Source organism: Perognathus longimembris, chromosome 19 (genome assembly GCF_023159225.1).
Source record: "Perognathus longimembris pacificus isolate PPM17 chromosome 19, ASM2315922v1, whole genome shotgun sequence".
Taxonomy (NCBI): Eukaryota; Metazoa; Chordata; class Mammalia; order Rodentia; family Heteromyidae; genus Perognathus; species Perognathus longimembris.
Window position 1 is genome coordinate 41,435,014 of NC_063179.1, and position 15,538 is coordinate 41,450,551.

Consider the following 15,538-nt stretch of genomic DNA (forward strand, 5'->3'; position numbering starts at 1 on the left):
TAATATCTTGACATATAAAGGATTGGGTGTGGTAGTATATGGGTGGGTGGGTGTAGCCCTGTGTTATATAGCAAAAATTTGAGGTTAATTCTTGTGCTGCATAACAAGAATTTGTCTAAAAACAAAGCAAACTCATATTAAATGAGCTAAGACCTCTATTTAGATGGCCAATTCCCAAATACCCAGCAATGTTCTTAAAAATATATTACCATGTCATATAATAAGAAGAGAAATACTGACTGTAGAAATTATTTCTCCTGTTTAACATTAAATATATATGTTTGTTTATGTATGTATATATACTTATGCCTATATATGTATATATGTGTGTATGTGTGAGTATATATATGTATCTGTATGTATATATACATACATACATACATATATATATGAACATCATGGACCCCCAAAAAAAGTGCTAACTTAGCCAATGGTAAGACATATGTTTCCAGTTATTTCTAACCCATAGACCATAGTTCTGAAAACTTTGGAGAAAAATTCATTTTTTTTTTTTACCATTGTCAAGAAGATAGAACAAGACAGAACACACTAGGGAAAAAGTAAGACAACATTTGGATTTCTAGTTGTTAGGTTGGAATTAAATATTTCATGTATCTCTTATAGGCATTAGATACTCTGGTATCTAATGAAATATTCTGGTATTTTGAAAGTTGATGAATTTTAGAGTTACTTGCTTGTAGGGAGTGATAATATATATCATACATAGTCAAGTATATGTTTTATAAAATGATAACGTGATATATAAGCACATAGCTATATTACAATATATAATCAAACATAAATATAATATGTAATAAAAGCTGGAAATACTTTGCTATAGAAGGAACTTACATATTTCCTGAACTTTTTTTTTATGTACGAGAAAAACTAAATGGTTTTAGAAAAGAATAACTCATGTCACTAAGTGTTTATATATTTCAATATGAAAAGTTGCTGGTTTTCTGTTCTTACTACTGCAGGAAGCTTATGTACTTCATATGTTACCCAAAGTTACCAACTGCCAGTTCTTGATACAATGTTTGTAAGAAAGAAACACAGAGGCAAAGATTGTGGGCTTCTCATGTTGGAGGATTTTGTTGATTCCTTTACAGAAGATGCACTTGGATTGCGCTATCCACTGTCTTCTCTCATGTACACAGGTAAGTGGACTAGGTTGCCTCTTCTCTGTTGATTATTTCTTTTGCTGTGTAGAATTTGATGTAACCAATTTCCAGTGTTTCTCCTGGGGTCTCCTAAAAAAAATTTTTTTTTTTACCCACTTCAGTGTTACAAGTTATACTTTTGTCGTTACTGTTTATATCTGAAATGATTTTCTTACCCCAACATTACTGTCTACCCCACTAAATGATTATGTCCTTTCTTTTTTTTTTTTGCCACAGTCCTGGGGCTTGGACTCAGGGCCTGAGCACTGTCCCTGGCTTCTTTTTGCTCAAGGCTAGAGCACTTGAGCCATAGCGCCACTTCTGGCTTTTTCCATATATGTGGTGCTGGGGAATCGAACCCAGGGCTTCATGTATACGAGGCAAGCACTCTACCATTAGGCCATATTCCCAGCCTTGATTATGTCTCTTCTTTTCCTTCCCTATTCCTCTGGTAAACTCTTTCCTGATTTGGGTCTTCTTCAACTTTCGTATTCTGGCTACATCATAAAAGTGGAATCAGACAGTGTCCTTCTGGCCCTGGCATATTTCACTAAACACTGTTCCTGTGCATGATTGTACCCTATTTTGTTTGTTCATCTGTTGATGGACATAAGTTTCTATGTTTGGTTATTGTGAGTTGTTTCTGTGAACATTGGTTTACAGATCTGTTTGATTTTTTTCCATTTTTCTTTTTTTTTTGGCCAGTCCTGGGCTTTCGACTCAGGGCCTGAGCACTGTCCCTGGCTTCTTCCCGCTCAAGGCTAGCACTCTGCCACCTGAGCCACAGCGCCCCTTCTGGCCGTTTTCCATATATGTGGTGCTGGGGAATCGAACCGAGAGCTTCATGTGTAGGAGGCAAGCACTCTTGCCACTAGGCCATATTCCCAGCCCCTCCATTTTTCTTTTGAGAACATACCTGAGAGTGGAATTGTAAATTATGTGTTGAAAATTTTAAGGAACTGCCAAATTGTTTTCACAGTGGTTCTACCACTTATAGTTTCTTTTTAATGATGAAAGTTTCTTAGGCTATATAGATTTATTACACTTACAAGTGAAATAATTTTATACGTATACTTTTTATATTAATGTTAAAAATCTTATTTGAAATGTTATAGGATTTTTATTCATAAATGAGACTACTGTTGTATACTTTCTGAAATTCCATTGGTAGTGTTTTGGTATTAAGATTATACTAGCTCTGTTAAGTTAGTTGGGCAGCTTACTTTATATTTTCTCTTTCACATAACTAGGTATTTGAAATTTCTAGAAAATTCTAAATGTGTTTTTCAGCTTCCAAGCAATACGTTGAAAAGTATCCAGGAGACCATGAACTCCTTTGGGAAGTTGAAGGTGTTGGAAACTGGTACCAGCGAATACCAGTTACCAGAGCATTACAGAGAGAGACTCTTAAAATCACAGGTAACTATGTTTGAACGTATGCCAGTTCAAAAACCAGCATCTAATAATAATGCTGTCTTCTTTTTTTCTGTGTTTTTTGTTTTGTTTTGTTTTGTTGCCAGTTGTGGGCCTTGAACTTAGGGCCTGGGCACTGCTCCTGAGATTTTTTTTTTTCCCCTTAAGGCTAGCTAGGTCTCTACCACTTCCTGCTTTATCAATAGTTTATTGGAGATAAGAGTCTCACAGACTTTCTTTCCTGAGCTGACTCTGAACCACAATCCGCAGATCTCAGCCTCCTGTGTAGATAGGACTTCAGTCATGACCCACCAGTGCCCAGTTTGTCTTTTTTATTTTTGAGGGGGTTAGTACTGGAGTTTGAACTCAGAATCTACTTGTTAGGCAGGCTCTTTACCACTTCCCCAGGTGGTAATAGTCACAAGTGGTAGTGTGTTATGATGTGACCTTTCTAATAACAGACCCTTTAATCCTGTTTGGATTTTTTGTTGTAACAGCCCAGTAGGAATTGGATCAAAAATAAAGAATACTAAAATGGTATACAATAGGCTGCTGCAGAATAGAGGTAACCCTAATGTCCAACATCTCTCCTCAATTTCACTGAATACAGAAGGTACCTATTTAAGACTCTTTATAATGGCAAGTATTCATAATATATTGTGAGGGGGACATCCACACCAAGATTTTTCAGTCCTTTCTGTCTAGGCTACTTTTCAAAATATTAATGAAAGTCAATACAAACAATGTTACAATGAAAACAAGTACTGATTGGTTTACAATTCAGAATTTTTTCCACACACAGCAGTTTCTCAACATGAAGCCAAGAGGCCTCTGTCCGGGGAATGTGCTCTTGCAATAGATCCAGAATATGAACCGGGTGCTGAAGACAATCAGTCTAGTGAGATGCAGCTAACTGTAGGTACACTGTATGTTCATTGTAGGAAATAATGTTCCTATTTCCTTAATGTGGATTTAGTTCATATTTAAATTTTAAGTGTTACAGTTCATTCACTAACAGGTAATTTTTTTTCTTTTTTTTGGGCCAGTCCTGGGCCTTGGACTCAGGGCCTGAGCACTGTCCCTGGCTTCTTTTTGCTCAAGGCTAGCACTCTGCCACTTGAGCCACAGCGCCACTTCTGGCCGTTTTCTGTATATGTGGTGCTGGGGAATTGAACCCAGGCGTATATGAGCGTATATGAGGCAAGCACTCTTGCCACTAGGCCATATCCCCAGCCCTAACTTAGGTAATTTCAACTGACCAGCTTTGTTTTGGTTTTGGTTTTGCTTTGTTTTACCAATTGATTACCAAGGACTTAATGTTCTTTGAAAAATAATTCTAATGGTATGTACAGTATTATAGGGAATTAAAGATGATTGACAGTATACATAAAATAGCATAAAAGGAAATAAAAATATGTAATCCTAATACTTAGAAACAGATACTATTGAAATTTTTATATATTCACTTATATATTATAAAGTATGTGTCTATACACACTTGTTTTGTATTTATACTGTTATGCTATTTGTAGCTGTTTTTCTCTTTTGTATTATTGTGAGCATTTATTGCTTTGCTGTTTTAAAACATGTTTGTGAAACAGCAGCACATTACTACACATAAACATCATTATTTATTTTCTTGATGCTAGACACTTAAGTTATTGACTTTTATTTTATTTTATTTTGCTGGTCCTGGAGCTTGAACTCAGGGCCTGGGCGCTGTCCCTGAGCTTTTTTGTACTCAATGCTAGTGCTCTACCACTTGAACCACAGCGCCACTTCCAGCTTTTTCTGAGTAGTTTATTGGAGAGAGTCTCATGGAGTTTCCTTCCCTGGCCTGGTCCTCAGATCTCAGCCTCCTGAGTAGCTAGGATGACAGACATGAGCCACTGGTGCCTGGCTAAGTTACTGTAGTTTTAGGTGAGTCTTTTGTTCATACATAGTTACTTCCCTGAACATAGAAATTTCTAGAAGTGGAAGTTGTAGTAGGTTATTATGAGGTTTTTATGGGAAATATTAAGAGTTTTTTATGGGAAGTTTCAGACTATATGTGCTAGGTCTTTGTAGAATGAATATACCTTGCAAATGTTGGGTGTCCTGTTGATCTCACAGGACACCAGATCTAGACCAGAATTCATATTTTATGGTACTTAACATTATATAAAATATTAAGATTCCACTAGTCTGTTTTTATATAGAGTTTATTAGTTCATGAAAGCATCTATTGTAGTTGCATTTTATTTATTTATGTATTTTTACTTATTTATTTTTGTGTCAGTACTGGGCTTGAACTAAGGGCATGGCACCAATCCCTTAGCTTTTTTGCTCAAGGCTGGCACTTGACTACTTGAGCCATAACTCTGTATCAGACTGTTTTGTTGGTTAATTGAAGATGAGAGTCTTCTCCTACCCAGGTTGGATTTGAATCTCAAATCCTCAGATCTCTGCCTCCTGTGTAGCTAGGATTACAGACATGAGCTATCAATTCCTTGTTTGCATTTGTATTTTTTACATGCATGTCTGAGTATATTCTTAGTATTGAAAAAAGTCTTATATAAGTGCATAATGCAGAGAACATATCTAGGAAATTATTTGTGCTTATTATTATGCTTATTTAATTAGCATAAGACTGTCTATTTGAGTGAATTTTTTTTATGTTTCTAAGAAAAACATAAATACCACAACTGCATATAAAGAGTTGAAGTTTTTAAAAAGACTGTAATTTTTTTCTGCTTTTAGAGCTTTAGACTAAATTTCTTTTCTTATATATTATGGCCCAGATTCCTCAGATATAAAGATTCATTGTATATTGGACAGCTATGATAAACTCAAGAAGAAAATCTGCATAAATGTAATGAAAGCATTTACTTGGTTTAATATGAAGACAAATAATTTAAAATAAGTTATCTGACTAAAAATACATTATAGTGATACTGTGTCTTCAGTTGACAGCAAAATGAAACTTTCATTTTAGAAATTTTTTACATTCTTTTAAATTAGCTCAAGAAAAATTTTATGTCTTGTATTTATATCCTTCTTAAGAGTAACTACTTGGGCTGGGGATATGGCCTAGTGGCAAGAGGGCTCGCCTCGTATACATGAAGCCCTGGGTTCGATTCCCCAGCACCACATATACAGAAAATGGCCAGAAGTGGCGCTGTGGCTCAAGTGGCAGAGTGCTAGCCTTGAGCAAAAGGAAGCTCAGGCCCTGAGTCCAAGGCCCAGGACTGGCCAAAAAAAAAAAAGAGTAACTACTTGAGGAAGCAGTTCTATTTCAACTACATGATTTATTTTTAAGTGATTTAATTTGCTTTTCTGTATTTTATACATAAAGTAAGACATGTGTTTCTCTTACACCTTTTGTGTCTTTTGTTTTTTTCTTTTCTAGTTGAATAAAGGCTTCTTCTAGAAGGCAAAATTTTAAAATCATACCATTTATCAGTTACTCCCTTGTTTAGGTTCTATAAGTAGATTTTAAAGAAATTTCTTTATATTGGGACCATTTAAAAACCTGGGTATGGGCTGGGGATATGGGCTAGTGGCAAGAGTGCTCGCCTCGTATATGTGAAGCCCTGGGTTCCATTCCTCAGCACCACATATAGAAAGGGCCAGAAGTGGCGCTGTGGCTCAAGTTGGCAGAGTGCTAGCCTTGAGCAAAAAGAAGCCAGAGACAGTGCTCAGGCCCTGAGTTAAAGCCTCAGGACTGGCAAAACAAAACAACAAAAAATCTGGGTATGTCAGGCTCATAGACGACATTCAGAAGGTTTTTTAAAACGAAAACTGACAGTGAGAATCCAAATGTTCCCAACATAAGAAATGGCAAATGTTTGAGGTTATGGATATGCCTATTACTATTATCCAGTATTGTACACATTCATTATACATACTGAAATGTCACAATATATATCCCATAAGTATATAATTTCTTAAAAATGTACTTACAGAACCTAAACAAGGAAGTAACTATACCACCATCTACACTTACTAAAACCCTGGGTGTGGTAGGCTCATAGACTGCATTCAGAAGGTTTTTTTAAACTAAAACTGATGTGTGTGGATGGTGGGATAGTGGAATAGGTATGGACCAGTCATTAGTCATAGAAAACATTGGTTCTTACATCATTGGGGAAACTAATTGAACCACTGTTGAAAATAGATAAATAGAAATCTAATTGATCCACTGTTGAAAACAGATAAGTAAATAAATATACTACTCCATAATACTTGCTTTAAGTCAATGATTCTAGCAAATGATGGGAGGTACATGGCTGGGGGAGTCAGTCTTAAAGGATAGATGGGAGTTATGTGATAGGGGTTGTTACAGCATTTCAGAAGATAGCATGTTAAAAAAACAGCAACACCACACAACAACCAGCAATTGTTAAAAAAAAAAAAAACAAGTTTAATATGAAAGTAAGTCCAGAGCTTGTGAGCTTGTATCATGTACAGTGATGAACTAAATGCTTTTTTTTTTTTTCAAATTTTTGAGGAAAGTAGCAGCGCAGTTTGTATTTTGGAAGCATCCTCTGTCATCAGAGTGGAAGGGATGAGATAGGGATAGCCAGACCAGGAACGAGCCATTGCAGCAGTGTAGGTTAAAGATACGAAAGTCTTGAACTAAAACAATTGCAATACAAAGAACAGGATAATTCTGGAAAAAAAAAAACCAAAACTACTCTTCAGTTAAAATTTGTAGGTTTTATGGTTTATTCAATGAGGGATAGGCAAAAACAGTTTCTGCCTCATGGTTTCTGGCTAGTGACTGATTGTTACTGCTACTAACCTTGATAGGAAGTAGTGCTGGATTGAAAGATAAGGTTCGTTTTGCGATGGGCTGAATGTGAAATCAAATGGACCCATCCACTGGGAGACACTGCTTTGCAAATCAGGATTGGAATTAAGGGACTTTAGTTATATATTTAAATTGGCTAGCAATAGATGTTGACATGAAAGTAGTAGGTAAAAAGGCGAGGAGAGCAGATGGCTGAGGACTGAAACACCTGTGTAAGCCTGCAACGTTGGGAAAGATGCTTTACATACATTCTTAGGCTCATGATAACTGAGACTTCAGTCTCTTCATAAATAGTACTGTTTGAAAAAGTGTAATGTTTCTCCCCTTGAAATGGTGAATTAAACTCACAAAGAGAAAAATAGTTTAAAATATTGGGTATTAATTTATATCTCTATTTTAGATTGATTCTCTAAAAGATGCCTTTGCAAGCACTTCTGAAGGTAAGGAATTCAGCTGATCTCAGTAAGTTTTTGAAATACCTAGGTGTATGTGTGTGCGTGAGCAAGACTTAGAAGAAGTGAAGATTTAGCCAGCTCTCATGTCCGACCAGGGTTCAGATGCCACCATTGGTTTTATTGTGTGTGTACCTTTAAGGATGCAGGGATCTTCATCTTTTTTGTTCCTTACCTGTGAAATCGGGATTGTCATGTCCACACGATTTCCCTAAGCCATTGAGGGAGAATATCCATCCTTGAGAATGCAGAAACACGTGGCAAAGTTCAGGGCAATAGTAATAATGAAGAGTATGTTTGGACTACTTTATAATTCAGGAAGAAACACTGACATTGTTTTATTAGCCTGATGTGAGGGCAGAAGCACTCTGAGGTGAGGATATGTGTATAGTTCTTGATTTCTGTGCATTTTGGTAGGTAATCCTTTCAGTGCATCATTTAAGTGCAGTTTTGCTATTTTTTCCCCCTCAGGCCATGATAAAACACCTGTTTCCACTCGTACTCGAAGTGGTCATCTAAAGCGGCCAAAGATAGGAAAGCGGTTTCAAGATGCTGAATTTAGTAGTTCTCAAGGTGAAGATGAGAAAACTGTCCAGCCTTTACCTACAGCTTCAATAAACAAGTAACTAGTTGTTTATGTTGTTTCCAATCTTCATACTATTAGTATTTAGTAATAAGGATAGCAGCTGTTTTGTTGTTTGTATAGCAAATGCCCTTGTTAGGGGTTTGTTTGTATTATTATCAGGCTTCCCAGTACTAGGTCTTACATAGAACTTGTTGCAAGGAGCATTGCTAGTGAGAGAGGGCATAGATGCACTGTTGAATCGTTCAAGTGTGAAAATCTAGGGAACATTCTTGATATTATGGGTCATTATTGTCAGCTTTGAATTTGACAGTATAGTTTTAGAAATGTGGAAATTCAGTCAGTTGTTTAAACCCTCAATTTTGTTTTATACTTGCTCCGTTTTATTGAGTTACTGGATTTAGTTTGTAAGTTAGTAATAACTATAAATAAGGTAGTTCTTCGAGAAACTGGCAGTCAGCTGAATCAACAGAGGTCAAAACTTTTATTCTCTGTCTTCTTTTGAATCTTAAGCAAGATTTTAAATTTTATTATAAAGTTAGACTTTTCCTAGTAATTCTGATAACTTTTTTGTTTATTTTTTATGGTATTGGGTTGGACCCCTCATACTGTATATATAAATAAATAATTGTACTGCTATCCATAGTTAGGGGCAAAATCTGCTAAATGAGATTGTTCCAGGCAAAATGAGGTTTGATTTTATTCCAGAAGGGTAAAATCCAACAGATATGAATAGATTAAAAGAGAGGTTTAGTTTACCTGATTGAGAAAATGGTGATGTTATTGACTTGAAGAGCGTGGTCTGGAAGAGAACAGATTTGTAAGAGGATTAAAGGTTGATTTTAGACCTGCAATCTAAAGTTGTTGACTCTGTGACACTTACTCCTCTAAAATGTTGCTTTCCTAGGAAAATATTCCAGGGGGCTGAGGTAGGTGTTTCACGTATTTAAGGCTAGCTGGGTACTCCACGGTGAGTGAGTTCCAGGCTAGCCAGGGACACTACAGTGAGTCTGTGTCTCAAAAATAAACTATGGGGCTGGGTGGATTTAGCTTAGGCTACAGTGCTTGTCTAACATAATCAAGGCCCCTGGGTTCAATACCAGGTAAAAGAAAGAAAAGAAAATGATTCCTGAAACTATATAGAACAACTAAGAATAGTGTTCTTTTTTTTTTTTGTAGACTGGAGTCTACTGCACGCACTTCAGAGAGCTCAGAAGAATTCCTGGAAGAATGTGAGCAGCGAGTGACAGAATTTGATGATGAAATCAGTGACAAAGATGCACGGCCTGCACTAGAAACCCAAACTGGCCTGGAGAAACAAGATGGTGTGAAGGTATGAGTCATTCACCAAATAAGTTTAGGAGAACAATAAATTAACTTTCATCAATTATATATTGTTAGAAAAAAAAACGAAACATAAATTGTAGCTAAGGTTACAAAGCATACATTGGGCAAGGTACTTGTGGCTCATGCCTGTTGTCCTAACTAATTCAGAGGCTGAGACCTAAAGGATCTTGGATGAAAGCTAGCATGGCAGAAAACTCTCCATGACTCCATTTCCAGTGAACAAAATGTTAGACTCAAGTGGTAGATATTAGCCATAAGCAAGAACACTAAAGCAATAGTGCAAGGCCCTGAGTTCAATACCTGGTACTTAAAATAAGCCATGAAATTAAACACATTTACACACTTCTAGGTTAATAAATTGTACATATATAGGAATGGTCAATAACTCCAGATTTCTAATATTGATCTATACTTGTTTACTAAAGATTTCTGTTTGGACTGATGTCTTTTTTAAATGCCAGTATTGGGGCTTGAACTCAGTCTATTTTTTAAAAAATCACTTCTGTATAGACTTTCTTCTCCTATTTGTTTGGTTCTCAAGTCTAAAAGCTGGAGGACTGACATTTCTTTCTTTCATTACTTCTCACTTTTATAACTAAAATTCTATGTTTTTAAGTTTTTGCTGTATCTTTCTCATTTTCTTCCTTCTAACATTATCTGACTGTGGTTGGTCCTTTTATGAATTTACAGTATTTATCTTCTGTGTGCAGTTTTGTGTACTATGACAGATAGCATTAAACTATGTATTAATTATAGAAAACGGTTATAAATTTCTATAATTATAGGAAAATATTTTTGAAACAGGGTCTTTATAGCCTAGGTTGGCCTTAGACTTACAATCTTCCTGCCTTAGCTTCCTGTACATTCAAATCATAGGCACACATCCTGTCTGGCCTGAAAAATTTCTGTAGTATAAAACATTTATTATATAAATATACAAGTCTCTGATTTCACTATTCTTTTGGAAAACTTTATATGCTTTCAGGGATCCAATATTTCCCACTTAAATGTGTTTTTTTAACACTTGACTACATCAGTTTTCTAATTTTTAAAACAGCGATAAAATACCATTAGAGTATTAAACTGTCACTCAATTAATTAGTAGTTGACACTAGATCCAATGAATATAATGGAGAGAGCTAGATGTTCAGAAATTGCCCTGGACTGACAGTGAGCTGGCTGAGCTAGGGGCTCTCTCTTCCCAGCTTCCCACAACACTGGTAGTGCTTCTTCCCTCTAGCAGGGTGAACTATCACTTCGCAAAGGCCTCAAAGATTTTAGGTGACCAACAGCTGGTGTTGCCTGAATTAGAGCTGACATCAAGTCAAAGACTCCCTTTGGTACCTTTTGACTGAAAATGTTCCTCCCATGATTGCCCTTTAAAAGGAAGAGCAAGGGCTGGGAATGTGACTTACTGGTAGAGTGCTTGCCTAGCATGCATGAAGCCCTGGGTTTGATTCCTCAGCACCACATACACAGAAAAAGCTGAAAGTGGCGCTGTGACTCAAGAGGTAGAGTGCTAGACTTGAGGAAAAAGAAGCCAGGGACAGTGCTCAGGCCCTGAGTTCAAGCCCCAGGATTGGCAAAAAATAAAACACACACACGGAAGAGCAAGAAGGGGATGCATCTTTTCACTGAATCTCAGATCCATCCTGAGCAATCACAGCATCCTGGGAAGAGACCTAGCTTGTATAGCAAGCAACCTAGCTTGTAGTTATGTCCTGACTTTTCCCTCCTGGTATAGGACCCTGATTTAGAACCTATGAATGGTGAGATAATGGATGATAATCTTAAGACTTCACTTACAACTGAAGAGGAAGATTCTACTAGTGAAGGTTTAGAAGAAGAATTAAAAGTACAGTCTTTTCATTCTGGTGAAGATGCTACAAATCTTGTTCCCTTGGTGGCAGAATCTTCAAAGCCTGTTGAGGCTGCCGCAATGGATAAGGTAAGGCTGGAGTAAACTCAGTTTTTATGAAGTATGCAAATTTCAATGCCACTGGCAGATAGCAGGTATAGTTGATATATTTTCCTCCTCCTTAACAGTTCTTCGGGAAAATTCACTGTTATGAGTAACATTCCACAGATCTTTGTAAACCTTATTCATATCGGTCTATGCATGGAGTTCAATCTACTCTATGGTAATGAAATGAATTTTTTCTTATAGACCTAAGAAATGCTCATGCCTATAATCCTAGCTACTCAGGAGGCTGAGATCAGAAGATCACAGTTTGAAGTCACAGGCAGAAAAGTCAGACTCTTCGCCAATTAACCACTCAAAAACTATAAGTGGAGCTGTGGCTCAAAGTAGTGGAGCAATAGCCTTGAGCAGAAGACCTCAAGGGACAGCGCGCAGGCTCTGAGTTCAAACCGCACAATCAACAATAACAAAGGATAAAACAGTTTGCCAACTATTTGATGTATTGTTGCTTACATAATGTAATTCTGATTTGTTTAGACAGATTAGATTATTGGAAAAGAGAGACTTGGTACAGTAACAAAAAAAAGAGCTTTACTTTTGTTGCTTTTTTTTTTTGGCCAGTCCTGGGCCTTGGACTCAGGGCCTGAGCACTGTCCCTGGCTTCTTCCCGCTCAAGGCTAGCACTCTGCCACTTGAGCCACAGCGCCGCTTCTGGCCGTTTTCTGTATATGTGGTGCTGGGGAATCGAACCTAGGGCCTCGTGTATCCGAGGCAGGCACTCTTGCCACTAGGCTATATCCCCAGCCCTTTACTTTTGTTGCTTTTGAATATTTCAATTTAAGGCCAATAACTTTTTGTATAGCATTCATTTATTAGTATCTCACCTAAACCCGTGAATAAAACTTCCATTGCCTTACTTATCATCTAGTGAAACCAGTCAGTTAGAAGGAAAACACATATTCCAGAGTATTCTTGCTTTTGCTTCCAGTAGTATCAGGAAACTAAGAACTTAGACGATTCATGATTTTTTTTGTGTGTGTGGGTCCTGGAGCTTGAACTCAAGAACTGCTGTTTTGCTCAAGGCTACCACTCTTATCACTTAAGCTTCAGCTTCACTTTTGGCTTTTTGGTGGTTAATTGGAGATAAGAGTCTCAGAGATTTTCCTGTCAAACTTGTCTTTGAACTGCTACCCTCAGATCTCAGCCTCCTGATCACAAGCACAGCCACCAGTGCCTGGTTGATTCATGATTTTGAAGACAATATGAAGTTTAACCTTTTTTCTTAAGTACTCTTTGAGGTAAAATAATTGCTTTGTTCTCTACACTAATATATAGTACTGATGTTTCATGGGATGGTTTTGAAAACATTGATTTGTATTCCAAGTGGTTAAAAAATAATGTATACTGAATTCTTTCCGTTGTAGTTCAATGTCATTGCATGTTGGTGTCTGAGAATAATACAGTTCAGAACTGTGTTGCGAAAGATTACCTGTTGACCACGTATTTTGTTTTCAGACCCGACATATAACTGACTCAGAAACGTTGATGGATCAAGGCTCATCTGATGACAAGGGGCACACGGAAGAGAAACTGTCCCTAGTTTCCAAAAAGAAAGCACATTTGGGGAGTTCAGACAATGTTGCTACTATCTCCAGTGAAGAACGATCTGATAGTGGTTTTCCAAACTCTGTGGTAACAGAAGTTTCTGAAGAGCCAGTCTCTGAGAACTTATCACCGCACACGACTTCCTCATTGGAAGACCAGGGCGAGGAGGTTGCGTCTGAGCCCCAGGAAATGTCTACTGCTCTTCCTCAGAGTTCTCTTATAGAGGTAGAACTTGAGGATGTGCCATTCTCTCAGAATGCAGGACAGAAGAACCAGTCAGAGGAGCAGTCTGAAGCATCTTCTGAGCAACTCGATCAGTTCACACAGTCAGCAGAAAAAGCTGTAGATAGCAGCTCAGAGGAGATCGAGGTGGAAGTGCCTGTGGTCGACCGGCGGAATTTAAGAAGGAAGGCCAAAGGGCACAAAGGACCTGCCAAGAAGAAAGCCAAGCTCACCTGAAGGAAGAAATACGTATGATGAATCCTTTTCTTTGTGACATAATTGTTGTTTTTAAACATGGTAATTAATAAACAGCATGGGGCACAGGACAAAAGTTTCCAAATTTTCCATTTGAACTTATTTACAGTGCAGTTTTTCTCTTCCCTTTAGGAACTAGGATTCACCATGGTTTTTAGTTTTGCAGGCTATATTGTATATATAATAATTTCTTATTTTTATTAACCATGTTTCAATTTTGGGAATCCAGATCATATTATATTTTTCTTTAGCAAGTGGGACATCTGACCATTAATATTAAAAAATATATAAGTATAAATTAAAAAGTTGTGAAACCGTAGGTTTTTCATTTCTTGTAAGGATCACAGAAATCTTTTATATTAAGGGTTTTAATAGTAAAACATGGTGAGGGTTCTAAGAAGTTTTACCTTAGCTATGAAAATTCATTCTTTAAAATGTAGGTATGCCTAAACAAAAACAAGCATCAATAAATTAGAATACATATGACCTCAACTAAATGAGAGCACAAAAATTTTGTTCAGAGGGCTGGGGATATAGCCTAGTGGCAAGAGTGCCTGCCTCGGATACACGAGGCCCTAGGTTCGATTCCCCAGCACCACATATACAGAAAACGGCCAGAAGCGGCGCTGTGGCTCAAGTGGCAGAGTGCTAGCCTTGAGCAAAAAGAAGCCAGGGACAGTGCTCAGGCCCTGAGTCCAAGGCCCACGATTGGCCAAAAAAAAAAAAAAAAAAAAATTTTTGTTCAGAGATTTATGAAGCCAATGTTTTGGTTTTTGGCTTCCTAATTGTAGGCAGTTTCTTCTTTCAACTTCAGTAGCTGTGGAATGGTATACCTAAGATCTACTTCTGACCCTTTATGATCTGATATTAACACCACTGTTGGGGATTTAACTGGCACGTGGGCACAATATTCAAACTCCATTGGAAGTATTAGTTTGCTGTAATTTTTTTTAAGTCTGCATATTTGCAGATGCTTACAAGCTTAGAGTGTACTTCTACTTTTAATCTGGTAAATACTCCATCTAAGGGAATTTAGATATAGTTTATCTTGACTATCTGGTCCTGTTCGCAGATAAATTAAGCTAGAGTATACTTTTTTTTTTTTTTTTTTTTTTTTTTTTGCGCCAGTCCTGGGCCTTGGACTCAGGGCCTGAGCACTGTCCCTGGCTTCTTCCCGCTCAAGGCTAGCACTCTGCCACTTGAGCCACAGCGCCGCTTCTGGCCGTTTTCCGTATATGTGGTGCTGGGGAATCGAACCTAGGGCCTCGTGTATCCGAGGCAGGCACTCTTGCCACTAGACCATATCCCCAGCCCTAGAGTATACTTTTGATCCTACCTTAATATCTGTATTTCAGAAATGTGCAGTTTTCTCCTAATCCTCCTTATGACCTTATTCTATAGTTTTATTTTCTCCTCAGATTTCATCTGCCCCTCTGACTCATGGAGTGATTCTCAGGTCAGGTCTGCCTGCCTTCCTGCTTGCCAGTTTGTACCCTTGTATCCATTTTTTGGGTAGGTATAGAACTGCGCCCCACAATCTTAGACCTACAATGGCAAGGGGTAAACCTGCCCTAGACGCTATAGTTATGAAAGTGTCAGTGAAATAGGGAAATTGAGCTGTCCCTTTGGTCTTGTCACTCTAGATTTGTTCCAAGGGTTTTGGTTGCAAGCTAGCTTATTGTGTGCGCTTTGTGTTGCCATAGCAAAAGCATTTATTTGCTTAGGGAAATGTGGAGGGGAAACATCCCTTTCCTCAACTGGCTTTTCTGTATGGTAATTTATTTT

The 15,538-nt window shown here is 37.5% G+C and overlaps 1 protein-coding gene across 2 annotated transcripts in view; it reads left to right on the forward strand.

Moving 5' to 3' along the window:
• The window catches only part of Fam169a (family with sequence similarity 169 member A), a 50,863-nt gene extending 36,847 nt beyond the window's left edge, over positions 1–14,016 (forward strand). The window contains exons 6-13 of one of the 2 annotated variants that reach the window (XM_048368048.1): positions 981–1,160; positions 2,454–2,582; positions 3,379–3,491; positions 7,769–7,808; positions 8,292–8,442; positions 9,583–9,736; positions 11,495–11,698; positions 13,187–14,016. In XM_048368048.1, the coding sequence (XP_048224005.1) occupies positions 981–1,160; positions 2,454–2,582; positions 3,379–3,491; positions 7,769–7,808; positions 8,292–8,442; positions 9,583–9,736; positions 11,495–11,698; positions 13,187–13,735 (1,520 nt within the window). In that variant the 3' untranslated portion in view covers positions 13,736–14,016. The remainder of the gene's footprint in view (positions 1–980; positions 1,161–2,453; positions 2,583–3,378; positions 3,492–7,768; positions 7,809–8,291; positions 8,443–9,582; positions 9,737–11,494; positions 11,699–13,186) is intronic. The other variant, XM_048368049.1, reaches the window with a different exon arrangement.
• Positions 14,017–15,538: the final 1,522 nt, after the last annotated feature.